This window comes from Accipiter gentilis, chromosome 19, assembly GCF_929443795.1.
Source record: "Accipiter gentilis chromosome 19, bAccGen1.1, whole genome shotgun sequence".
Taxonomy (NCBI): Eukaryota; Metazoa; Chordata; class Aves; order Accipitriformes; family Accipitridae; genus Astur; species Astur gentilis.
In genome coordinates, this window is record NC_064898.1 from 24,392,543 (window position 1) to 24,419,781 (window position 27,239).

At 47.3% G+C, this 27,239-nt stretch overlaps 1 protein-coding gene across 4 annotated transcripts; it reads right to left on the reverse strand.

Moving 5' to 3' along the window:
• Nucleotides 1-27,225, reverse strand: USP35 (ubiquitin specific peptidase 35). 4 transcript variants are annotated; one of them, XM_049823110.1, is made up of 11 exons: nt 27,114-27,225; nt 15,367-16,063; nt 14,202-14,337; nt 10,236-10,365; nt 8,478-8,579; nt 5,452-5,610; nt 4,825-5,018; nt 4,610-4,703; nt 2,944-3,050; nt 1,153-2,368; nt 1-485 (listed from the first exon to the last, which is right to left on the reverse strand). In XM_049823110.1, exons 2-11 carry the CDS (start codon nt 16,046-16,048, stop codon nt 315-317), a joined length of 2,991 nt encoding a protein of 996 aa, XP_049679067.1. In that variant the 5' UTR covers nt 16,049-16,063; nt 27,114-27,225; the 3' UTR covers nt 1-314. The 4 variants fall into 4 exon arrangements, with proteins under 4 accessions (XP_049679067.1, XP_049679069.1, XP_049679070.1 ...); XM_049823112.1 differs by having other exon boundaries at nt 15,367-16,060; nt 27,114-27,216; XM_049823113.1 differs by having other exon boundaries at nt 15,367-16,053; nt 27,107-27,177.
• Nucleotides 27,226-27,239: the final 14 nt, after the last annotated feature.

Consider the following 27,239-nt stretch of genomic DNA (forward strand, 5'->3'; position numbering starts at 1 on the left):
CCCGTCCCCTCCCCAGGCTGGAGGCATGGCTCACAGCAGGCAAGACATGGCTACGCTGAAGCAAAAGGGCACTTCTCCGAGCTGTTGGCAGCTGCTCATCTCCGCGTTAGCTTAGTTACATTAAGGCGTGAAGACCAAGTGCATAGGAAGCGGTGGGACCCTCCGTGCGCCTCCAAATCAGCCCCTGAGTCCTTTTCCATTGAAATGTTCCCCAAATCCTCCTCCAAGATGCTCGCTGTCATCCGGGTGAGGAAGAGGAGCCTCTGGCTTCAGGTTGGCCCCGTGGACGTTGGCTATCTGGTTTAACCCGTTGGCTAGAAGACGAGTCCATGAAAGGAGCCGGATCCGCCCCCGCCCGCTGCCGGGCTGCAGCCCCCCGACGAGCTGTCATCATCCTTGTCCCTGTCAAGGTCTCTCCACCACAGCGGGGATTTCGGCAAGGCGGAAATGTAGGCGGCTCTGTTCCTCGCTTCTTTTTCCTGTTCCTGGAAGAAGGAAGGGGGAGAATTAACACAAGGATATCTGCAGCTAAATGACCTGGGTGGGGGGATGCTCCCACCTTCCCCAAAGAGCAAGGAACCTATTTGTTTACCCCTGGGACCCCCCTCCAAATTAAACCAGGGTGAGAAGGCCATGGGCTCATCTCTAGAGCTCAGTGGGAGGAATAGAGAAAAGCATTGCATCTCTCCAGCGATCAAAAAACAGCCCTTCCATGTCACCTCTAGGAGAAGAGGGACCCCTCAAATTCCCCTGGGTGCCGCTCATGTCGCACGGGACACTGCTGTTTGGAAAGCATTGAACCCTACGGATTGAATGAAATCCATCCGAGTTTGTATTCCCAGCTCACCCATCTTTCCCAGGCACTTAGGAGAAAATTTCAGGCAGAGCTGCCTGGGGCGGGCAACAGCAAGTCAACCCCGAGCACAGCCACGAGGTGTCTTGCACCAACCTCAACGCCCCAGTTTCATCGGGAAACTGCAGCCTGGGTGCTAAAAACTAAAAAGGGTTTTGGCTTCAGGGAGCGGTGGGTATCTGCACATGCGGATTTATCTGCGGGACGTGACCCTGCTGCTGCCCAGATGGGTAGGAATGTGGCCCGTGAGGTGGGCAGCTGCAGGATCGCACCCTCCTGTGCACGGCAGCGGGAGTTACCTGCAGGTAGAGGATGTTATCTTTGGAAATGGCTTCCATCAAGTCCTTATGGAGGGAGGGTTCGCCGTGCAGGCGGCCGGCCTCGGCGAGAGCCTCGTGCAGCGGACAGCTCTGCCTCCCTGGCCGCTGCCTGTAGAAGAGGACGTAGGCAGTGTCCTTGGGGAAGAAAGAGGTGACGTTGCTGACCGATTCGAAGGAGGAGAAGGAAACTCTGGTGTCGTTGAAGAGGTACCACTGGATTTCAAAGTCCAACTGCTTGTCAGGGGCCAGTTTCGGTGCCCCATCCCGGGGCTGCCCGTGAGGGACAGTGTCGGTGCACTCCCTGGAGTAGCAGTAGTAGTGGCCACTCTCGGAGGAGATGCCTGAATGTACCACCACACTGCAGAGGTCATACACAACAGACATGAAGCCGCTTCCCGGGGCAGCCCTGTCCTTCCCGCGATGGCAAACCTCCTCGGTTTCCTCCGGGGTGACAAGGACAGGCAGCTTGAGCACCACGGGGATGGAGACGTTGTCCAAGATCTTCTTCCTCTTCATAGTCCGTGGGTCGAAGGAGAACCGCAGCAGCGTGAGGATGAGGTAGTGTGGACCCTCCGTCAGCTCTGCCACCTTCTCGGCATCCTGCAAGGATGCGCATTTCTCACAGTGGTATTTATTCTCTGCTGTCAGTCTCTCCGGGGACAGAAAATAGTTGATTAAATCTGGTACGGATCTGGAGTCCTTGGGAGCACACGCCTGCTCCCCAAAAGCCAAGAGAGGGTCTTTGGCCGCATCCACGCCACTGGCATTGCCACTTAAGGGATTTGCCGCTTCTCCTGGCTCCTGGAAACCCAACGTTTCCACTGGCATTGGCGGGGCTGCAGGGTCTCTGGCCATGGGGGCCTTCCTCTGGATCCAAGGAGACCCCGTAAGCTGGCTTGGGTTTTCAGGAGGCTCAATAAACTGTGGGCCAATTTCTTCCACCGGTAAAACAGATGTGCTCCCACGCATGTGCCTGTCCGGTGGGGGAAAAGCCAGGGACAGGTCTGTGAAGGCTTCTTCTCGGGAGGAGACGTTCAGACACTTCAAGCAGCGAATCTTTGTCATCATTTTACCCCCAAACATCTTCTCAATCAATGTCTTGTTTAAGTAATGATGCTCCACCGCCTGAGACATCAAGCTGGATTCCTTGAGTTTCTGGTAGATCCTTTTTCCAGTTTTTTCTTCTTCGTGTAATCTTTGGCAGGGGAAAAAAAGGCTGCATTATGCAGTGATACAATACCAGGAGGTAGTTTCTAAAGTAGGGTTTCTATTCTTCACTCCGGGGAGTTAATCCGGGTTAACCTGTCTGTGCCCAGGGGTCTGGTGCTGTGGGAGGAAGGTGGGGAGGAGTTGGGCAGAATTTGGGAACCTGAGGTTTCCATGTGCCATTGACCCCCCCTGCTTCTAGAGGGATCGCTGGGATACCAGAGATTCAGGATTTCTAGGTAAGAGAAAGGCAAAAATCAACATTATACAGAGGAGGCTGAGTGGTTTGTCAGGCAAATCTCTAAACTTGGTACAAATCCCTTTGCCTTCAGAGCAAAGGCAGACATTTTCAAGTTCTGACCTTACCCCTAAGTCAGCCCAACCAGGGTTTTATCAAGGAGCCCCGGACCAGTCTCACCATCTTTCACCCCAAGCCTCCACTCTCCCAACTTGTCCAGGTCTCAGCCGCTTGCCCCATTTGCACGTGGGTCAGCATTAAACATTACATCGGGTCTAGGGATGCCGTTGTCACCAGGCTCCGAAATCACGGTGCTTGCCACGTACCGGTCCAGCAAGTACTTGAGATATTCCGAGCAGTCCTGCTGAGCACCGGGGGTGAACCAGGGTGGCCAGGAGGCAGAGAGGAAACTCTCGGGTGAGATGGCAGGTCGCTGGCAGCAACACAGAAGAAGGAGAAGTGGATTTAACCCTCGGGATTTGGTTCTCACTTCACACAGGGGGATGGAGAGGGGAGGGGAGGCTCTTTCTGGCTGCTTCACTGGGAGCAAGATGCGCTCGTGTGCCTGATAAGGTCCCCTTTTTTTCCCCTACAAAGGCTAATCCCAGTGCACAGGAAGACTTGCTCGGTTTGCTGCAAGCCAGGACGGTAAGGATGAATTTCAGCCATTATTTTACATATACTTCTATAGAATATCCAAGTGTTTATTTCTTCCTTCAATTTTAAAATGGTTTATTGGCCTGACCCAGAGACTTCTACTTAATTCAGCCTGAATTTAATTTGATGCTCCATTTAATTTGATCAGGATCTCTCACCAAATCCTTTCATAAAAAAAAAAAAAAAAACCAAAGCAAAAAATCCACTAAACTTCCACCCATCATTCTGATCACTGCAGGGAGGTAATCTGCATTACTGGATAATGTAATCTCTGCTGTTAGGAAGCTGCTGTCTAATTAATATGGAAAAAGACCGATGTTTGGCAAAGAAGTGAGTTTAAGAACAGCCCAAAGAAGGAAAAAAAACTAGAAGGCTATTAGGAAATTGGCAGGAAAATATTAACCATAAACTACACAACAAGCAAATATGCTTCTGTATTTGCTCATCACGGATCACAGACACCCTTACCTGACATCAAAAACTAGACTCTTCTGTGACCGAATATTAAATTTAACAGGTTGTCTATAGTTTTCCTCCGAAAGTCATCTGTAATGACATAATACCACAATGCAACAAGCCAGCTCTGTCAGTCAAGGCTTGGAAAATGGAAAAGCCCAGATGACTAGTTTCACACCAAGGGAAAATTCACTGGACTTTCAAAATCATGTATTTCTAGGGACAGAAAGTTTTATTTCCAAGAGAGGAGCTAGATATGACGTAGCTGTACCTCCAGGAGTCATTCGTATTAAAGTTCATGTTTGTCAAGAAAGCTTACATAATTAATTTAAGGGTGTTATTTTTATTTTACTTTCTCTCACATACAGAGGATTCAAAGCATCTGAAATCTAAGGGGTTTTTTTATTATTATTCTTTTAACAAAACCACTTTTAAGGCAATTGTCATTGATTGCTTGTGCTTTGCTGTGAAGCAAGGGGACAAGCAAGCTGCTCCTGTCTTCTTCCTTGCTGCGTAGCAAGGAACAAAAACCTCTGCTTCGTACCAACAGGCTTTTCAGCTGGCCATATATATGTAAACTATTACCGAAGGGACTTCATTGTTAAAACTATTAGTTATTTCATCAGTCCAACCCAGGAAGACCACAGGCTGAAGACAGGCAGCCTGGTGTGAACACAGCTCGCTTTCATGGGTGATAGGAGCTTGCCTCCTCTACCCCCAAATTAGCCTCTCTCATATAAACAAAATCAGTCCCATTATAAAAACCCACCACGATCCACAGCTCCTTATCAGCACGTTGGAGTCGGCAGGAAGCAACTTGGAGACGAGCCTTTCCGCAGCCGACAGTCCAAACAAATAACTAGAACATGAAATAATTACCTGACTGTGCTCCAAAAACGCAAAGAGCCACTGGAGCTTTGTCATCAGGGGCTGGGAGTTGCCCTCGGTTAAATTCAACACTGAATGCCGAAAGCTGCAAAAGAAAAGCAGAGATGCAAACCGTAAGATGGAAAATCAGTGCAGGAGGCGCAACGCCGGTGTGATGAGCAACGCCTGGAGCAGTCTTGAGTGGGAGCAAGGGAGCAAAAACTCACTCCGAAGCCATGAAAAGAGACTGTATGATGCTGTTCATGTAGCACGTGTTTCCCAAGTTAATTAACCCAATCTTTCCTGTCTCTGATTTGGATGCCAGGCGTGGGTAGAAGCAGGCCAGCTCGTTCTTCTGGGAGGTCCAAGCATTTTGTCCCAAGAGATGTTTAATCCGGTCTTCATTTGGAATAGGAAGAGCCTTGGAAAGAGAGCTCTGTGTTACAAATTGTTATCTTTCCACGTGAAGAATTAGTAATGGGCAATAGCAAAACTCCACTACTAGAGGTGTTCTCGCAACTAATTTCCCCTGCTCTTCACATGAACATACATCCATGCAAGGAAGTGTTTAGCTGCTAGTATTAGTCCTTTAGAGGCATTCAAGATTAAAGCTATAGCTAAAACCCACAGGCTCAATCAGGACTTCTGCAGGCCCACCATAAGAAAAGTATCTTCCCTCAACTTGCCTACGTGGGTCTCAAACTCAGAATTTTAAACCCTTTGTTCTACCACAATTTAAGGTGTTGAGGTTAGGACATCCCTACCAGTAGCACAGTCCCTCTGTACTAGGCTGCAAACTAAGGTGCCATTTCCACATGGAAAACAGAAAAATGGCCAAGAGGTGCGTATCTTACTTTAACTGCTTCTAGGACTGGTTCGTAGAGATCTGGAAATCCTGAGAAGCGGAAGAACATGCAGTGGATGAGCTCGGCCAGCTGCTCTAGGGAGCTAGTGGCAGAGTTGGAGTCCTCCTTCTTTAGAGAGGCCACCAGCCTGGGGATGTGAGGGAGCAGCTGGAAAAGGAAAATTCATTACATCAAAAATGGCTCCAATTACTCGCAGAGCTTTAACACACACGCAGGGGAATGAAATTCACTCTCAGGCAGAAAGGACAGACAATGGGAGTTGACTTCAGTCTCATTCTGGACTTCATCCTTCACCCTATGAACTCAACAGCAACTCTTCTGTTGACGTTAGTAGTGCAAATGCTATAGACCTCAGAGGGTTTCATGTTGCATGACACCTGCAGGCTTGTGCTGCTGCTTCGCTGTGCTGTGATTACCATTCTCTGTGCAGATCAATCTCTACTAAATCACACACCCACGGTGGAAAGGAGCGTTATATGCTGACTGCCAAGTGCAGGGATTCAAATCTACACGACAGATGAATTAGCCTACGAGAAGCGTTGTCTGGTGTGCTATATTTTATTTTATACTGTATAAACTAAACTGGAATTGGTATGGTCGGGTGGGTGGTGACAGGCATATAAACAGCACATTTGTTATTTTGATTTCATCTAGAAAATTTAAAAATTAACAAGCAGATGCAAACATTGCTCACGGGCACCCTCTGCTGACCCCACAGCTGCGCAGAGAATTAATAACCTATTTCCAACTCCACAGATGTGCTAGAGTGTCCCTGGCCACTTTTGCAACCTTTTCCATATATTTATTTTATGTTATTTTTAACCCAGAACAATCCTAGAGTAAAGTCTCAGGATCCCCAGTCCAGCCATTTCCACGTCCTCTCTTCCTCCCTTCATCTTCCTCTCTTCTTTCTCTCTGTCTTTCTTTCTCCTCAAAGTGTTGGAGAGTTTAACGATTTTCTTTCCAACAGGAAAGTTTTTTGGGGGAAGCAAATGAATCTCAGTACCATTTTACACATCAATATTTTGCCAAGCTGTGATGGGAACCATTCTCAAAACCTTTCCAAAGTGCCAGGGCAAACACAAAAAGATAAGAAGCAAGACAGGGTTTTGCCCTGTTTTTAAAAAATAGGGGAGGAAATTTATGCTTGCTGGGCTGCAGGTGGAAACTTCAAGCCAAGAGTAACCGACAGCTTTTGGAGTGTTTCAAAATTTGGATGCCCCACTGAAGACAATCCATTGGAATGACCCTATTTTTAGAAACCAAAGAATTTCTCAAGAAATTCAGGCTCATTTAAAGCGTCTCCAGCTGAGGAATGAAAAAATATCAGTTGAAAATGTTGGCTAGCTTTGCTTTTTTCCAGCCTTATCTGTTTATTCTGTGAATTTTAGGTGAAAAGCCAAATGTCAGGGCTTTAATGAAAAAGTATAAAATCAAACATTAATAGGAGTAATTTTCCATTACTGCTTTTATCAGGTCAATCACTGCAAGCGTGCCTTTGCCTTTAGCTTTGCTTTTTTATTACAGCATTCCAGGGGCAATGCCAGTGAGAAGCGGAGCCGTGCATTAGTGTCAACAGCAAGATAAAATACAAAATATCACCGTGGAAATGAAAAGAGGAGATTCAACTGCTGCTAAAAGTGGGTTTTGCTTTTAACAGCAGAGGATTCATGAAGTGGAAGTGTTTGGATCCAGCCTTCAAGTCGTATTGTGCTGATGCTGCGCAATGCTTTGAAAGATGACCTATCACTTCAAGAAATGGTAACGGGTGCCCATATGTCAGTGACAATTTGAAGTCACGTGTGGGATGGGGCCCACTGAGTCCAAAGGACAGTCAGGCACCTGCTTAGGAAACAGCAAAGGCTGTTTAAGAATATATTCCCTGTCCTCCACTGCCTGAGCCCTCCGAGACGCTCTCAATGCAAAGGTTTCACCTAACGCGTCCCAAAGCCAGAGTGGCAACATCTACCACACCTCAGCTGAAAGGGTGGGAACAACATGGGGCCATATCTTCTAAACCTGCCCATGAAACTACATCCCAAACCAGCCTTAGGGTCAGCGTAGCCCCACTCACTTTCCTGTCCCAGGCCACCCCTCCACCTCCTCCCCTTTCCTTCTCCAGGCAAAGGCAATAGTGCAGGTTTGTGGATGGCCCACACCCAGACCAAGCTGGGCAATACTGACCATCAGGATTTTCTGCGAGGTTTGCTTTCACCTGGGCTCTTTTTACAACGCAGTTCAGCTGTATAAATGGCTCAGCACAAGGGAGAAGCAAGAGGTCTAAGAGCAAGAGCAGGGAAGAGGGGAACCTCCTCTTCTACCTGCAGGGCTGGCAAAAAAACAGGTTAAAATGACTGCAAGAGCACTACAGCTGCTGCTGCTGAGACCCTCGGTGTGGCTTGACGGGCCATCCAAGATATATTTGCATTAACTGCATCCTCGGCTGGTGGGCTTTGAAGTTGAGAGAGGACCGTGGGGATGCACTTGCCCATAGAGATCGCTCCTCCAGCTGGTGGAGCACTGCAGAAAAAAAAGTGGAGCACGCACACACTGCACACATTTCAAATCTAGAAGCGCCAAGCCCCAACCAGCTTTATACTGGTTTATCCCTGGAGATGAGCCATCCAGCTGGTAAGCCTGAAGAGAAATTGGAGGGACCATCAGAGGAGAAAGCAAAGCCTGACTTCTCGTCTGCACCTCGCTTTCTGACACAGGGTGATTGCTCTGTCTGTGGCAACCAACTCCTTTTAGGCTCAGGACTTGCCTCTGCATCTCAGCACCAGCTCCACGGTGCCCAAAAAGCTGTTTGGGCTGCAGGAGAGGCTACCTGCAGCTGTCAGGACAGGCTACAAGTGGATGGACAGGGTTTGGTTTACCTCACTCGGTGAAATCAAGCAGATGAGGGAAATATTCCCCAATATCTCAGCCCCTCGGGTTCCCTCCCACCCATGTCGCCCCACGGCATCATTACACTCAGGGCAATGCCCTCATCTGGGTGCCGGACGCAGCCTTACCAAGTGAAATGCCTCGTGGGAGTGCTGGAAGCTCAGCAGCATGTACTGCAGGACGCACAAAGCCCCCTCTCTCACGATGGGGTACAGCAACTTGGAGAAGACCTGGTGAGGGACAAAAAAAGCAAATGAGAAGGCAGGATGGCACTGCAACACGCAGGAGAAGGGGCTGGCAGGAAAGAGAGGCACTGGGCATCTACCACGGCTGCTGGTCCGTTCCTACGCCACGCTGGATGTTGAAGCAAGCAGCCTGCAGCCAGGTCTCCAGAGTCATCTCCTGTCCGGAGCATGGCCTCAGAGCATCCTAAAAATACCGCCTGGGTTATCCTCACTCTTGCAGGCTTCTGCAATGCCTGGCACAGTGTCCTGGTTTCAGCTGGGATAGAGTTAATTGTCTTCTTAGTAGCTGGTACAGCGTGTTTTGGATTTAATGTGAGAATAATGTTGATAACACACGGATGTTTTAGTTGTTGCTAAGTAGCGCCTATCCTAAGTTAAGGATTTTTCAGTTTCCCATGCTCTGCCAGCAGGTGTACCAGAAGCTGGGAGGGAGCATGGCCAGGACAGCTGACCCGAACTGGCCAAAGGGATATTCCATACCACAGAACGTCATGCTCAGTATATAAACTGGGGGGAGGTGGCCAGGAGGCCCAGATCGCTGCTCGGGCATTGCTCAGTGGGTGGTGAGCAACCGCACTGTGCATCACTTGTCTTCTCTTGGGGTTTATCTTTTTTTATATTCCTTTTCACTATTATTATTATTGTTGTTGTTGTTGCTAGTATTACATTTTATTTTACTTTCTTTATTAAATCATTCTTATCTAAACTGCAGGGACAGCACGGCCTCAGCGCTCAGCCCCCCCAAAAATCGCATGTTATTTTAAGGGCTGTGTCCCTTTCCTATGCATTAACAATGAAAGGAAAGATAAAGAAAAGCCAGAGATACTTGGCTGCTCTCCCACTGCTCAATGAATGTGGGGGATCACAGGGACAAATGCAGTTATTGATAACGTTCCAATACTGATAATTATAGTCTTGATAACTCCTATGGTGACTTCCACCGCGGGCTCACCCAGGTGTTATCCTCCTTATACAAAGGAGGGAACAGCAGGAACACAGCATGGAAAATGCTTTTGAAGTGGCAACCAATTTCAGCACTTGGTCATACGGTTTTCAGAAAACGGCAAGTACTCACTGCTGAAACATGTGATGGCAATGGCAGTGGGGGCTTTATCTGCACTGGTAAATGAACTAAGGCCAGGGTACAGGCTTTAAAAGTGACCTGTGATGGTGTGGACTGTTAACATGCTCACTGGTATGTATTTTGCCCGTGCCAACCAGCACTGATCCAGGCACAGCTGAAGGAGAGCGTGTCACGCTCCCAAAGGCAGGTTTTACAAGAGCTCCATAGTTTGGGAGGTAAAGTGTGTGGTTGGCTTGAAAATCCTTGGCTTCTTTTATTTCATAACCTTTAAGATATCAGTACCTCTGCATACTAAGACCTAAAGAACTGTGGGTCATTCTGGAGGATGTCATTCCTAGCTGCAAAACCAGTGTCAGCCCACCACCCCATACACAGCAATGCAGCATTCGCAGACGGTGCCGGGGACGCAAACCCCCTCCAAACCCCCTTGGGACAGCATACTCTTTTCTATACATCTAAAGTCACCTCTCGCCCTCATTCAGTTGAAAGGCAAGAAGACACCTCAGGTGCAAGCAGAAGTCTGTTGTTCACATTCATGTTTAAAAGAGCCCACTGACCTTTTCAATTTTCGAAAGAGTAACTTCAATCAAGATGCTGAACTTTTTCACCGCAGCCAAACCCTTCAGCAGAGCAATGATCCACTTGTCTATGTTCTTTCCCAGGGGCCAGGACACCCAGTCGATCATCCTGAAATGAAATACAAATTCTTAAGGTAAATTTAATGCACATATTGTGAAAGCCAAGCTCAGCTCTGGGTTTAACCTCCTCCAAATTTGTGTCTAGTCAGTGGGATGACCAAGTAAGACACATGCCCTTCCTAAGGCATTTTACATGTTATTCAAAGCACAACAGAGCCTGAAATGGAATTACCCCAATGTCATTATCACACTGTGGTTCATCAGAGGACCAGACCCAAGTCCGTAGAAGAAAGCAGGGATTTCTTCCACTAACTTCAGTCAACTTGAGTTCAAGTTTTTAACACTGGTACGGTGTTCTATATACCACCTGCAAGAGGTGTTGATCCAGGTCTCTGCATTGTCACCATTAGCAAACAAGTGACACTGGTATGATCTCTGCATTGTTATTGGTAAGGAGAAAAACACTCGGGTTCAGATCTTTTCATTCTCTGTGTGGGAAACATTGATTTCCAGAAACACATTTTAGAAAAAATACTGGTAACCCTAATAGAAGCCAGATATTCCTGAATGACACAGCTAACAAATTTCATCTATAGCCACGCAACCAACATGTCATCATGTTTCTGCAAGTAATAAGTACTTTACAGAAGCCACTCATAAAAAACCAACCTCAGACTAAGTGATGACACACTGTTGCTGTTTAAATTTAGTGTTAAACAAAAACAGGAAGCAACTAAGGCTTGAGATCTCCAAGAGTCAAACTTTGCTAACCATTTCAGTACCTTTGATTTGAAGATATCCCAGATCTTCTGTCTCCCACGTCAGTCCAGCTATCTTACCCAGTCAGTCCCTTTTGCTTATCAGCCTGTATCTCATGCAAGATACATGAAGGGAACACAGATAACTAACCACCACAAGGCAAAGAGCAGGAATAAGTGAAGTCTGCAAGGAACTAGAAAAATAAAAGGCTAGTCAGTAAAGAAAGCTTGAAGAGCAGAATATGTTGGGATGTTGAGAAATACCAAAAGTCAAGCCAAGATGGATAATAAAGCAAATACCAGAAAAGCTTCCACAGACATTTGCATCAGAGGAGAATAAGGAAAGCCGTGCAATCGCTGTATACAGAGGATGTGATAGTGATTAAAGATATGATATGGCCTCTAATGTGACTTCCAAACTAAACACATCCTCTGCCTCCATTTTCAGCAAAAGGAAGGAATTGATCAGGGTGACAAAGAGAAGGCAGATAGAAGGTTTGAGAATGGAAACAAGAGCAAGGACAGCTGATATGAAAGGAAAACATGAAGAGTTCATGAACTCTAAATGAGGAGTTGGTGATTTCCATCATGTAATATTAAACTCTGGTAGGTTTTAATGACTTTATGAACTTTGGCGTGGTGCTTTATGATGACAGGCAATGAGGGGATGACAGGGAAGAACAGATAGCGTGCCACAGGGGGTTACCATAGGTGCCAAAGTCAGCTTTGTCAGGATATATGAATTTCTAGTCAAAGGACAGAAGTAGATCGTATCTGACTGGCTATCTGAAAGGAGGTTGCGATCTTCAGGATCTAATGATGTTAGCACAAACATCCTGAAGATGGCGGTGAAATCTCTGATGATGTAAAGTGGGGAGGCATCAACAACAAAAGACAAGAATCAAGGTATCATGAGGAAGACCCTGAGGATTAGAAATGCAGAACTGGGAGGAAATGTATTGATTCAAAATGCATGCAAGGCACAAGAAATGGAAGCTATGTGATGATAACTCATCTGCTTGAAGACAACCAGCCAGGCACCAGGTGATTACAAGTTCCCAGTGTAACCGTAGCCATCGAAAAGACCAGCACCATGCTGTGGTGCAGAAGAAAAGGTGTTTTCTATGGCAAAACAATGACCTCAAGCTCTTGTCCAAGGCCGTGATGAACTGCACCTGGAACCTGGTGCTCAAAGGTCACCATCGGTGTTCAAGACCAATGAACTGAAGTGGGAGCAGGTGTTGAAAAAACCTGTTAAGGTGGTCAGGGAAATGAAGAACACTTCCTGCAAGAAAACCTTAAAATAACCTGGCTTGTTTAGCACAGCCACAGGAAAGCAGAGATGGGAAGGGACTGTTCTGCCTGCATACATTGAAGGAATAAACCCCAGGGAGGGAAAAGGGCTATTTCAGCTATTTATGTTGGCATAAGATCAAACGAACTATAAGATGGCCAGAAATACATACGGGCTGGTTATCAGAAGAGAGATTTGAACCATTAAAGCAACCCAGTGGTGGAACAGCTATGAAAGAAGAGCAGTGGGAGCAAAAGCCCTTCCTGCTTTGAGGGGTGTAGTTGAACATTCATGAAAGGGGTCTGTAATGTCAATGCCTATAAAGCAGGGAGATGAAACCAGAGATCCAAAGGTCCCTCTTCACCCTATCTTCTTTTACACAGGCATAAAATAACCTTGTCCGCTTTAAGCTATTTTTTACCAGCACTAGTGGCTAAGTTACAGTCCTGCCTGCTGTCTGCCTGCATTGCTACAGTAGGAAGAAATTACATTTTAATTTAATTTACTTTCCACAATGCACAATCCACTAATGTTTTGGAAGCCAGGGCCCTAATTTTCCAAAGGAGCCATTGATTTGGTATGCTAAACTTTTAAAAGCTCAGATCCTGATTTCCAGAGGTAGCAAGTGCCTGCATTGCTGTGTGACAGCAGATGCCTTCTTCATCTGGACCTGGGCTCCTTGAAACAGATACACACCCAGGAAAAGAAGAAAAAAAAAAATCAGTGAGTACTTCTGAAGTCATGGATGCACATTAATAGAGTCTATCTGAAAAGAGACAAACTCTAAAAGAAACTCTCTAAAGGAGATTGTGGTGTACACTTATACCAGCAGGTGCCAGGCTTGTTTTTTTTTACCACTATTTGTTCTTTAAACGCTTGATCAGAAGCTGCACCCCACACCCAGTTTATTCCCCTGCTACTAACTCCCAAACCAAAACTTTGGAGGAAGAGACTTCTGTATGTGACCAGTTTGCCAGGGATCCTAAGCTGAAAGATCTTTTCAACTAGGACATTTTTCTTTGATTTTCTGGGCATGGAGCGCACGCTCATCGAAAGGCCGACAGTCGTGAAGTTTTCTGGGGCATCCGTCTGCTGTAAACACGCTGACAAAACTTCCGCATTTCTCCTAAATGATCTTAATTACATTTTGCAGGCATTTGCTTAATGTTTGGCTAATTCTGAGTAATCATTTACTCATCCTTCTGTGTGACAAAGAATGTTTTAAGGAATGATGCAATTGACTTTGCAACCTCTATATTTAGACACTGGTGCTCTTAGAATATTTATTGCCTGGAGCTCACAGCTGCAGGTTCCCAGAAGGAGAAAAAGATGGAGAAGAGGGTTAAGAACTGAACTGATAACTTAATCTTTTGTCTTGGGTTGCTCTGGACTCTGGGAAAACCATGACCTTCCCCAGCAAGTCAAAAAGAAGCAACAATGTCCTTCTGAAGGGAGATGGGAATCAACATGAAATTCTGTAAAGGAGATTTTTGTGAAGAAAAGGCTCTCAACAGCTTCTGGAAAAAATCACAACTCTTCAAGATTTCTTATGTTAGGCATCCCATAACACTACTTATTTCTAAGAAAAAAAGAAATATAAACAACAACCAAAAAAATCAATCAATAAAAAGTCTTTACTCTAGTTCTCTGCCTAGAACCCTCAGGGCTGGAAGGAAGGATCCAGAAATTCCCTTCCCCCCCTCCTCCCCACTCCTCACTAGACAGCACCAGCCAAACTGGTTGGGATAAAACCATGCAAAGGAACTGAGTGCAGCTTTGGAGCAGGTTTTTCTCTGAACTGAGAATGACATTCACTAATGCAGCTTCTCCTACCTGCCAATGGCCGTCATCATTTGCACATCAGTGATGCTGTCATCGTTGGTTAGGTTTCTTATGACGCCATCCATGAGCTCCAGAGGGACAAACTGGACCACACTGGCCAAGGCGTTGGACGGCGCTTCCTGCTCCTCTGCAAGAGATGGACGAGCGCCAGCGATGAAGATGTTAGTCACCGGGAAAACCAGGCACATGAGGTCATTTCTCATCTCTAAAAGCCAAATAATTTCTGCCTACGTAAATGGAGCAGATAGTCAGCTGGTGTAAATGAGCAATGCAGAGTCCACACTTAGCTGCGCTAGGCTAGGAGGACAATTTCCCAAATCCCAATGTAGCACATAATGACGTTGGGTCATAGCAGATGGGCTGTTGCATGGAGCCATACGCAGCCCAAAGGGAGGAAGAGATCACAGGCACAAGAGCGTTCTTGGGTCAACCCCAGGTCCCAGATTTCCTCTGCGTGCTCTCTTTATACTAAGTACTGCAAATAACTGCAATGGGATGCAATTGCAGGTTTGCCTGCCTGGAGCACCCTCCAAAGGATGAAGCTTTCATACAGAGGGCACTGAAAAATCCATCTCCTCATGGGCTGAGGAATAGCTGGAGCAGCAGCTCACCTGCTGGTAGAGAGTCCAGCCTTTCATAGCATTGGTACCCCAAAAAAATCTTCTGAGACCCTCTGCAATAACCTAAAGGCCCACCCTCCAGAGAGATAGTAGTGCTTCCTACCTCTAGATCGGTGAGAAATAACTCCTTAGCTTTGTCCCTAGTTTCTGGTAAGGAGCAGGCTGTGGGGTCCCATCAAGTCAGCCATAAGAGAGTGACATTTCTCAAAGCTTTCAAGTCCCACTCTAACCAGCCGCAGATAAGGTGCTTTCCATTAAGCCCAGCTGATACTGGTAAGTGCTGAACACAGAAATTTGTGCTGTAAATATTTCAACTCAGGTAACAACTCCTGTGTACAGACTCTGTGTGGTTTCAGGGGATATCGTTTCCCTAGCTTAAAGCCCCGGGTAACTTTTAGTGATGCTTGTTTATTGTATTTCAGCTGTGGCTGCATTTCTGGAGTGGATGAAAACCATGCAAGATGTCAGACTAATCAAATTTGACTTCATCAGAGCCAACATTTACATTCCCAGACTTTTTTTTTTTTTAAAATTACCTGTTGAAGAAATGATCGTGAACAGCTCCTTCAAAGAGGGCAGGATGGCTGAGGTCTGAGTCCTCCAGATCCTCTGCAGCAGACCGCTCACTTTGTTCACCTGCTCCAAAAACTCCATGATGTCCTCTTCCCCCTCGGAGATGCACTGGAACTGCCCGATGCACCGGATCAGCTGCTGACAAAACAAGACCTGGTGTTTGCCCGTGGGAATGCACTGAGGATGCTGGGTTAAGAGTTTGCTGATCTTCGCGCATTGCTTGGGGCTGGGCCTCTCGCAGACTTTCCGGAGCACCTCGATCCTCAATAAGCTGAAGATGCTGTTTGCTGATGGGCTTTCCAGGACAAACTGCAGTCCTAATTGGATATAATCGAGTACGTAATGGCTTCTCTTCCCCAGAGGTCCATAGCCTTCCTGGAGGAGACTCAGCAGGAAGCGAACGTTGAAGAACTCCTCAAATTCCTCAGGGTGGTAGTGGCCGTAGACCTCCAAAACCTCTTTCCCAATCTCTCTTTTATACTTGGTGTCCCCCGTGAGATAAAGCTTGGTAGACAGCTCCAGCATAGACCAGCATTGCTCGCTGTCCATGGGCTGCTTTGCTGCCTCAATGACACGCCTCACAAGCCCTTGCTTCACATTGTTGGGGTATGAGGACATCACCACGGCTTCCAGTATTTTATCCATCTCTGCTCCCAGCTGCTGAAAGAGAGGAACAGAGCAACAGATTAGTTGGAGCAGGGTCTGCCGAGCTTTCAAACCCAGGTTGGCAAGGGACGTCAAAGAAGCAGAGCTTGAGAGCTGTCTAGGACCACTATGAAGATGATAATTCTTGTGCATTTTTCATGGAGACATTCAGAAAATTTTCCACTCTGGTGATGTTTGACTGAGACTAAAGCCCCCAGGCTGAATGAAAACACAAAAATACAGAACTTCGACAGACTGATCGCACATCTGAGCATTTTTGTCTTGTAAACAACCAACTGCAATCTTACACTTGACCCTAGGGATGGATGAGCTTCCTCTCCTCTATGGGTTCAGCAGCTCAGCATCGTACCCCATGTTTCACAAAAACCAGTGCCCACTGGAGACAGCCTGCCACAGACCACGGAGGGGCTGAGTGGGGAATTAGGGGAGCCAAGGTCTCCCACTGGCGTCTGCTGGCTGAGGTGTCCTCAAGAGGCGAAGATGCTCCCAATGATTGTCTTCCCATTCAGGGAAGGAGAGAAAAGCCCTGGGAAGCAGGGATGGGATTGCAGCCTCTCTGTGCAATAGCAGGGGTGTACGTCTGACATTTAAGCCGTGCTGCCAGCCACTCCGGCTGAGTGGTGCAGTCTTGGCTGCTCCCCAGGGACCTGCTGCATTTGTATGCAGGACCAAAGCGAGAGGGGAGAGAAAATGCAGAGTCAGGCAAAGTTTCCCATTCGTCACGGCCCGAATTCACCAGCAATAAAGCGTTAGAGGAGAGATTGCTTAAAAAAACCCCTAAGGATTTCCCTGGAAGAACTCAGAACAACATTTATAACCAGGTGTTGGATGTACTACTACACAAGAAACCCCATTACAGAGTGATAAAATTAGACAGACAGAATTTCTTAAAACGTATTACAGGGACTGTATAAAGGCTCACCCACCGCGGGTCCCCCCAGTGCAGTGCGCTGCCCAAATACACATTTGGAGAATGTCCGTTCCTGCCTATAGCCTGAAACAATCCATGTGGGAGGGAGAAGGAAGGTTCGTATCATCTTCATTACCTAAATGAGGGATCAAGGCAGGACAGATCCATCCACGCTCATGGGTGTCTCACCAGAATAATAATCACCACCGTTCTGTTCCTCAGTTTCCTAATCAGTAAAATGAGGGCAACACGCAGCAATTCCTAGCGGGGTTGGTTGAAACTTCCTTCGTTAGCACTTGGAAAGCATTTGAAGCGGGTAGTGTTATATTAATGAAAAACATGCACGCAGGTGGCATGTACAAGCATGGTGTTCACAGATGACATCCAGAAGGGACCTCAGAGGATGCCATCCAAGGACCATCCCATCCCCAGAGCAAGCCTGTATCTGAGCCAGAGAGTGTCTTCTCTCCTGGTAGACAGCTGCTTGCTGGTGGAGAAGAAAAACCCATGCCAGATACAAACCTCGAGCTCTGGCTTGCAGCTACTTGGTTGGGAAGCCTTCCCATTCGACCACACATCACCTCTCCCCATCATTGCTTCACCCATAATCTCACAGGGTGCAAAAAAAAAAAAAAAAGATACATATATGGCCACCTCCCCATCCAGCAATGACAGCAGCCTACGCTGCAATGGCTCTCCAGGCATCCCCTTGGCCTTTCTGTCCCCTGCCCGTTGACTCATACAGTTCTCTGTTCATGTGCTGGATTTATTTTTCCCCATCAAACACCACAGGTGCCTTCCCTGCAACAAGGTATGGCAGAGCTAATTCTCCTTATCGCATTTTTTTCACAGGATAGAAGACATAAAATGGACTCTTGAGGGACCAGCCTGCATTAAACCAGTAAGAAATGAGGACAAGGTAAGAGGAGAGAATAAAAGCTCACAGGTAATGTCTTTTCACCTCAAACAGAAAGTACCACAGTGACAGCAAAGGCTAAAAGCCAACCTGGAGAGCAGATGGGGGTTGCAGACAGACCAGAAATCAGGAGGAGCAGTTGTCCTAGCTGTAGCTCAGTGGTCACCTTGGCCATACAGAGGTTGGCACAGACCTGCAGTCAAGCTCGTATCCCCTTCACCTCCTCTCTGCAGCTTCACAGACTGAGTTCTGACACCCCAGACGTCTGGCAGATAGATAAGGGACCAGGAGGAGACAGGAGGATCTACAGCGTTCACTGGTTGTGTCTCACCGTTACGTAGTTACTTCCCTGGAGAAATCCATGCTGAGCCTGGCACAGCGGTGTGGAAACACCACCCAGGCAGGATGGTCAAAAATGGCTACAGACCTTTTAGACCTAACCCCATAAATTACAACAATCCACAGCCCACTGGTGTACACGGTGTTGGGTGGCCTTGCTGCCTCTCTCGGGGGTGATGGTTGTCCACTGCTGTCCCCTGTATGACTGGGATTTAACTACTTTAGCATTGCCAAACTTCACCCAAATTTTCAATGCAAAGAGTCTACTGCCACCTGAATTTAGAGATAAACTTGTAGCTCCTGAAAGGGCTTGGTTCTTTCTCAGGCTGATCACAGAAGGGGATGTGAGGATGGGTCACCCCAGCCTTGCTGCCTGGAGTGTAACTAGGTCTTGTCAACTAGGTCTCATCTGACATAGTGCAGCAAGGACAAGGCTGAAACAAAATCCCTCCATCGTCAATAGACAAACAATGGAGAATATCTAAAGACTGTAAAGACAAACCATCTTCCTCATCAGAAAATGTCATAGCGTCTCATATTGACGTTAGGACCTCGAAGACACGTGGGGGGAACCACCTGAGTTGACCTTGTGGTGGAGGGTCCATGTTCTCCTCACCAGTGAAGGACTTTACAGTACAAGGTTGGACTTTAGGTAACACAGACCCAACTACATCTCTCCAACTACCCTGGTGTCAGCAGGAGGGGACAAAGAAGACCATGTTTCTGTTGTGTATCAGGGTATACCAAACTGCTCTCTGGATGTGGGCCAGACAAAGCCAGGATGGAGGATACTAGCAAGGGAGCTCCTAAGAAGGAGACATTTATAATATATATTACAGTGTTAGAACTATATTAAAACAACATTCAAGTTGCTTTATAATATGTAATAACAAATATTACAGTCTTAAAACCACACTAAAAGAGCATTCTACACTAAAACATCATTCACATGTCAAAGGTTAGGAATTAAGATGGCTAATTCAACCCCAGCACAGCTCCAGATGCTTTCAGAGAGATATTATTTAAAGGATCTCATATTAACGTTTTTTTCCCACAGGACCTGCCTGGAGAATGAATCAGGGTTTGCAGTGAAGGAGACTGTTGTCTGTAAGATCATTGTCTCATTTGTTGTAGAAATTGGAAGTGTGTCATAAATAACCCAGGGAACTGCAGGAGAGGGAAGGACAGTTTCATTGCTGGGCAGCCGAATGCTGCCTTGGAGATCTGGTTCCTGGCTCTCCTCTGTTTAGTACTGGAATGAAGAGACTAAATATTCAGATAATCGGGCTTCTATAATGACTGCTCCTGAAGTGGAACAACCTTTCTGCACTTCATCTTCCTCACTAGCAATAACAACTCACAAAAAAGTTGGAAGGATTGGCTCATTCCTGCTTGTAAAGAGAACTGAGTTCCCGGAGCACACAAGGATGCTGTAGAAGGTCAAAGTGTTAATTATTAATCTGAAAAGCTGCTTTGAGGTTTCCATCTGTTATGTAGCTCACATAGAACAGAAAGTACACAATATCAGCTTTGCAATGAAAAAGAAAAAATCCCATGAAATGGCAAAACTGTTCTGCTCCCCTGGTGAACAATTGGCAGGAGCAACATGGGTAAAATCACAGAATCAGGAGGGAAGGGACCTTGGGAGGTCTCTAGTCCAACCCCTGCACAAAGTTGAAATTAAACTAAGCTGCTCAGTCAGGGCTTTGTTCATTTAGGTCTTGAAAACATCCCAGGATGGAGATCATACAGCCACCCTGAGCAACCTGCACCAGTGCCTAATTAGCTCATAGTGGGAAGTTTTCCCTTATTTCCAGTCGGAAACTCTTGTTTCAATTTATGTCTGTTTTTTTTCTCATTCTCCTGCCATGCACTGCTGTGAGAAGCCTGGCTCCATCTCCTGAATAACCTGGGGGCTGCTATCAGTCAGTCCCCAGTCTTCACCAGTGCAAGCGGTTAGTCCATCCTGGGTGAATCCATGCTGGGTTAGCCCATCCCTGGTGAATCCATCCCAAGTGCAGGAATTTGCATTTGTCCTTGCTGAATTCCACGAGGTTCTTGTCAGCCTCAGCCTGTCCTGGTCCTCCTGTATGGCAGCCCTGACCTCAAGCGTATACTTGACTATTCCGCCAAGTTTGGTGTCACTCACAAATCTGATGAGGTGAATTTCATCTCCTCCTCCAGGTTGTTGATAAAAATATTAAAAAGGAAAGGTCCCAAGATAGTTCCAGCCAGTTTCCTACCCAGTTAGCAGTCCACCCATCTAGACTGCAGTTTCTTTTGTATCTTTGATACAAGGATGCTGCAGGACATCATCTCAAAAGCCTTACTGAAGTCAAAGAAGACAACACCCACTATTCTCCCCTCATCCACTGATCTACCAGTCCATCCTTAAAGGCCAGCACATAGGTCAAGCATGATTTACCCTTGGTCACCACTGTGACCAGTCACCTCCTCCTTCACGTGCCCAGACACAGCTTCCAAAAGGATGTGCTCAATGATCATCCCAAGAACTGAAGGGAGGCTGACAAAACTAGGTTCTCACATAATCCTTCTTGATTTTTTGAAGATGTGCTAGAGAGGGGGATGTGCTTTGGAAGAGGGAGGGATGTCTTCCTATCTCATCCTTGTCATGCAGATGCTCAAACTTACAAAACTGTCCTGAAGACACTCTCCATTCCACCTGGCAGATCAACAAGTGTTGATGGCATTAGGTACCACACACTGCATTCATAAATACATACCATGGTCCACAGTGCTTTCTCCCATGCTCCCTCAAAATAAAAAGGGCGCTGTAAAAAGAGAGCAGCCCTGGCTCCACATTTAAATTCCATCTAAAGCCACATATATAATGAAGTATTTCATCAACGTTTGCAACAGGTGTTGCTGACCATGAGATGTGTCCCTGCAAGGACAGATACCCAACCATGCTCTACAAACCAGAGAGGGAAAAGGAATTTAAGCAAAGAGCAGCATCAACCAGCTTAGCTTCACTCTGCAAACTGAGTAAACTGCAAAAAAAACCCCAAAACTCAGCCTCAGGATGAAAAGTCACCTTGGGCATTGTTTGGGTCTAATCTTCATAATCTGTACTGTTCAGAGGTGTCCTCATATTTCTCTTCTGCCTGTGTTTTTTCTTTAATTAGTATTCATTTCAATTGAAGTCTATCCAATTACTTCTAAATCAATTCATTCCCCTCTCCCTGCCAGCAGCAGATTTCCAGTAAAGGCTCCTTAGTATTTCTGCAGAATGCAGTAGCAGTTCCCACACCCCAGATCTTACAAAGCTCTGAAAACACAGATTTGAGAGGTACCTGTCCTTTAGGAAATCTGGGTAATAAATTCAGCACATTTCCTACAATGGTATCATATATAGTTTGATAAATACCACTAAAGGAGGAAAAAAATCCCACCATCCATAGACTGATAAATAAAGTGATTTGCTTTTTACTTACAAAGGACAAGAAGAAATCATGATCTACTTCCCTGAACTCTCTGGAGATCTGGAAGTACAGAAACGAGACTCACCTTTTATTGTCCTTAACTCCTGCTGAAATGGTTTCTTTTATGTCAGCCAAGACATTACTGTTATTCTTGCTGCATCCTCCAGGCAGCTAGGCAATTAGGGCTCAATCCTGCAGCATGCTGAGCTGCTGCAGGATGAAAGGGATCTCACACAGTGCCTTGCTAGAGCACAAAATACTGCAGAAAAAATACTGTATTCTGTAAAATTTCTACAAAATTTGCCATGACTTGGTATACAACTTCTTAAAAGGACCAGCCCCTGTTGTCACACACCTCTCTGGGTCTGTTTTCCAGGAACATCAAAGTAATTGTGTCCTAATGATTTTTTTTCCAGGGAATAAATGTCCCCTTAATTCATAGGCAAAGGGGATTTTCTTTGTCCAAAGTACCTGCCTGTTCATTCAGCCAATGAGGGGAAACCACAGCCTGCAACTCACCATTATCACATCCAATAGATACAGCCTGACCAGCAGGTATTGGACTGTCACAGACAGTCATTCCTATCACTTCCCTATGACTATTTTTCTAAAAGGCTAAAAAGTAAAAAGCCCTCGATATAACTAGGAAGAAATTGCAATTTCCCTGCAGAGTTGGAAATCATCAAAGGCCACTGCTGGGTCCTCATCCATGCTACTCTACCTCCTACTTCTGCCTCCCCGTGATCTAGTATAATTTACACATCTGGTTATACTCTTTATTTAGCTGAGATCTGGTTTTCCTGACTAAATAACCTTAATTAATGTAAATGATGTGATTCCAGTTCAATGATCTTCTGTGTATACATCAAGCACTCACAGTGACTTAATGCTGTGGTCTCTATCTCAAGTCCTCCCAGTGACACAATTGCTGCTTCTCTCTTTACTCCTTTCTTAATTATTTTACATCCAGCTACTCATTATTCGCTAAAGCCTCAGTCTCCCTTATATATTATTTTCACCATAATAATGCCTGGAGGCTTCAACTGAAATAAAGCCCACTGGCCTACAAACTATATCTATAGGGATATTCACAAGGGAATATGTATCTCACTTAAGCGACATGGCAGATAACATTCATGCTGTTGTAGCAATATGAAATATTGAGGCACATCCAGATCAAACCATTTGCTCAAGGAGATGCAATAGGTTGTGGCAGAGCCAGCAGCCAAACCTCTCCAGGCCTGCAAATATATTAACGGCCATGATCCACCTTACTCTGCTCGCTTCAGCTGCTATCCGAGTTACACCCAATAAAGTGCCATGGCAGAGCAGAGGATCAGGTCCATTTTTATGAGATCTGGGCAGAAACTCAGAGCTAATAACCACAGAAAAAAATCCAGTTAAATACCCTTTTAGAAACAGAATTGAGACTCTACCCATCTGCAGTCGTAACAGGGAAAAATTGCCAGCACAGAAGCCTGGCCAAATTTTTTTGCACGTAATTATAATCTGCCTTTCTAAATTCACCTTCTCTTTACAAGGAGATCACATATTCTTTGCTTCCTGAACGAAAGTGCTTTCCAGTGACAGATTGCACTTGTGTTGTGTGTCTCCTACTCACTAGAGCTAATTACTTCTGGCTGGCAAAACTCTTTGTGCTTTCCTGTCCTCCGTTGCGCTGAATCAGAGCTGCCCTTTAGTAGAGCCCTGATGGAGATTCCCCTTCAGCCACAGGCAGTAGCAGATTTGGAGCAGGAGGTTGCCCTCACGCTCAGCAGGACCTGCTACCCTGCTTGGCAGCTTTTTGTCCTCTCCAGAGAGTAAAGATTTATTTGAGCATCGTCACCCAGCTGGACTGTTGGCACTTTGCACGGCTTTGCTGTACGTCAGGACCTCCACAAACAATGAGTTTGTCCCCTGTGACCACACACTTTTCTAAGGGGTCCCTAAATAGTAACTAACCAAAAGACATCTATTTGCAATCCACCTAAATTTACCATCTAGTAGTCCCTACCTTTTTTAAAATCTGTTGATGTTTTAGATCCACAGACCAGTGCAGACTCTTTTCCTTTCTTCTGCAGTACCATGTATTTCATCATTCCTTTCTCCTCTAAAACATTATAAGTGTGTTTGACCACACCATACAATTCTATCGGCCATCTACAAGCGATTGACCGTGGCCTTAATTCATGGACAACAGCGCTGGGCTGGCTGCCCTACCTGAACCCATCTATCTTAGCTACCCTGTTCTCTTATTTCTCCGGTGCTTCTTCTTCGATCCCTTTGCACACAAATCCCCCAGTCTCTTCTCTTGCTCTGTGTTTTTTGCTCTTAGGCACTCGGTCATGAAATAAAAAAAAAGGTTTTGGCTGGATGTCAAAGCGATCAGCACAATAATACCAAATAAAGCCCAAGGCCCTAACATTTCATCCTCTCCTTCTCCAGACTCCTCCTCCCAGCTCCGTTCCTCCCCTCCTGTCAACAGCTACATACATGTATCTCTAATACTTACTGGTATCCTTTTCTAATAAAGCATCTCAAAACCATCGCTAGAATATTATCAGCCGTCCTGGTATGGACGCAGAAAGCAAGGCACAAGGAATTAAATTCCTCTCTCCCATTGCCTTGAAAACCAGCAGCAGAAAAAAGGCACATAAGGCAGGACTTGCTCTAACCACTAGACCAGCAGTGACAAACCACTATGGCTAAGCCCAGCGCCAACCACAGACAAAAATAACCCACCCCAGTTGCTTTTTAATTTTTGGAATACATTTGGCATTGGATGCCCAAAAATTTGTCCTGCCCGCACTAGGTAAGTTTTTCCCAGGATGGTCACCCCTCCTCACATCCCCCAGATGAAGATCTCTTCCTTTTCTCCCCAAAAAAGCCCGCTGCTCTTCTTAGCCAGAGCTCTCAGCCAGGACTATGATGCTGTGCTTCCATGGGGCTTTATACTAGGAGCACCCGGATCCTGCACTGACCTTCAGACCAATGTCCTTTCTACCATCATCCCTGGAGACTGTAAATACATCTACTCCGGAAAGCTGTTTGTTTTCTTGGAGGTATTTATAGCATTAACATCACTCTTCTTTCTTCAGATTTCTGTCTGCTTTTTTCTGTGTATAGAAATTGAACCCCTGGGTATTACCCAAGGTAAAACCACGTCCTGTTCACCAAAGCATACCGGACCGAGGGCTGCTGACGCTGGCTGGGATCCATCAGACACTGCCTCACTGCTTGAAGATACAGAGATCTCCAATTTTTTGGTGGTGCCTTCAGGAAAAATGGGATATGACACTCATCCGAGACCTCAGTTTCCCTTCAGCCCCCAACGTATTCAGCTTTGCATCAGCTGATCCAGAATCCAGGAAGGTGAAGTGACACCATGGCAAACTTTATGGACTCCATCAAAGATGTCCGAGGCATTTCCAACACCCTCCCCAGGTGAAAGCTCAGCCCCTTGCTACATCCTTTCAGCCTGAGGTTGGGCACACAGTTGAAATATCTCTGCCATGAGTCCCGTAATACAAACACAGCAGGGTATAGTTGAGGTCCCAAAGCGTTTTGAAAACCTCACAGAAGTGACAAATATTCCAACATCTGCTTTTATCCCTTGGTAACACCTGCAAAGTCCAACCCAGGGCAGATTTAACCTGTAGGGGGTTTGGATCTGGACTGCTCTGAATTTGACCCTTACTTTTAGGGTCCTTTGGCTCCCTATGGGATGGGAACATCCCTGGGTGTCTCTCCGCAGGTCAGCTTCCCTGGGGAAAAACTGAACCCACCTTGGCCCATTTCTCATAACAAGATGCTGCCTTGTAAACAGGTTTGCAAAGCCCTGCAGGCACCGGGGGAATGCACACACACCCACTTGCCAATGTTGCTCCTGTACCTCTGCCTCTAAGCAAGCCCCTGTAGTCTGAGCCCCAAACATCCAAATCCTCAAGCATCCCTCCTCCAGGGTTCCTTCCTGCATCCTGACCACAGAGCATCCCTCTCTCTGAGCAATCTCTCTGGCAGTCCCGAATCCTGGGCCTCTCTCCTGAACCCCTCCCTCCAAGCACCCTTCCCTTGAGCATCCTTCCTGCATCTTGGCCCTCTGAGCAGTCCTTACTCCAACCATCTCTCCTGCATACCTCCCTCCAAGCCCTCTTCTACATCCCAACCCCTGAGCATCCCTCTGAGTATCCCTCCCAAGCATTCCTCCTGCATCCTTTCCCCTGAGCATCCCTCCCTCTGAGCATCCCAGTTCCTGAGAACCCCGACTGCATCCCAACCCCCAAGCACCTCTTACTCCCAGCTCCTTCCTGCATCCCAACCCCTGAAACAATCTCCTGCATCCCAACTGCTGAGCATTCCTCCCACTGGGCATCCAGCCTGCACCCCTTCCTCCGAGTATCCCTCCAGCATCCCGATCCCCAGCATCCCAACCCCGAGCATTCCAACCCCTGAGCACCCCTCCTGCATCCCTTCCCCTGAGACCTTCTCCTACCTCCTCACCCTGAGCATCCCTCCTGCACCCTTCTCCCCAATTACCACTCCTGCACCCCTTTCCCTGAGACTTCCCTTCTGCATCCCGACCCTCGAACACCCCTCCCTCCGAGCAGCCTGACCCCCGAGCACCCCTCCTGCATCCCTCCCTCCGAGCATCCCTCCTGCATCCCTCCCTCCTAGCATCCCTCCTGCACCCCTTTCCCTGACTACTCCTCCTGCATCCCTCACTCCAAGCACCCCTCCTGCACCCCTCACCCTGAGCATCCCTCCTGCACCCCTCACCCCGAGCATCCCTCCTGTACCCCTCACCCTGAGCATCCCTCCTGCACCCCTCACCCCGAGCATCCCTCCTGTACCCCTTTCCCCGACTACTCCTCCTGCATCCCTCCTGCATCCCCTCACCCTGAGCATCCCTCCTGCATCCCTCACCCTGAGCACCCCTCCTGCACCCCTCACCCTGAGCATCCCTCCTGCACCCCTCATCCCGAGCATCCCTCCTGCATCCTCACCCTGAGCATCCCTCCTGCATTCCTCACTCCAAGCATCCCTCCTGCATCCCTCCCTCCTAGCATCCCTCCTGCATCCTTACCCTGAGCACCCCTCCTGCACCGCTCACCCCGAGCATCCCTCCTGTACCCCTTTCCCCGACTACTCCTCCTGCACCCCTCACCCCGAGCATCCCTCCTGTACCCCATTCCCCGACTACTCCTCCTGCATCCCTCACTCCAAGCATCCCTCCTGCATCCTCACCCTGAGCATCCCTCCTGCACCCCTTTCCCCGACTACTCCTCCCGCATCCCTCCCCCCGAGCACCCCCCCCTTCACCCCGACCCCAGACCACCCCTCCTGCACCCCTCCCCAATCACCCCTCCCTCCGAGCACCCCAACCCCTAACCACCCCACCCCCCCCCCGACACCCCCTTTCCCCCCGTTACCTCCCGCCGTAACCGGGCCGGTCCCTGCCCGTCAGGCTGCGGCGTGACCGGTTGCGAGCCGCAGTCCTGCGGGCAGCGCCGGGGCAGGGCCGAAGGCGACGGCGAACTACAAATCCCAGAGCGACCGAGTCGA

Bases quoted from the DNA above. Each gene is read 5' to 3' on its own strand.
- USP35 (XM_049823110.1), bottom strand. From the start codon at position 16,048: ATGGATAAAATACTGGAAGCCGTGGTGATGTCCTCATACCCCAACAAT. The intron at 10,366-14,201 runs GTAGGAGAAGCT...ATTTCATTTCAG, and splicing joins ATGATGACGGCCATTGGCAG to GATGATCGACTGGGTGTCCT. The intron at 5,611-8,477 runs GTAAGGCTGCGT...TTCCTTTTCCAG, and splicing joins CCCACGAGGCATTTCACTTG to CTGCTCCCTCACATCCCCAG.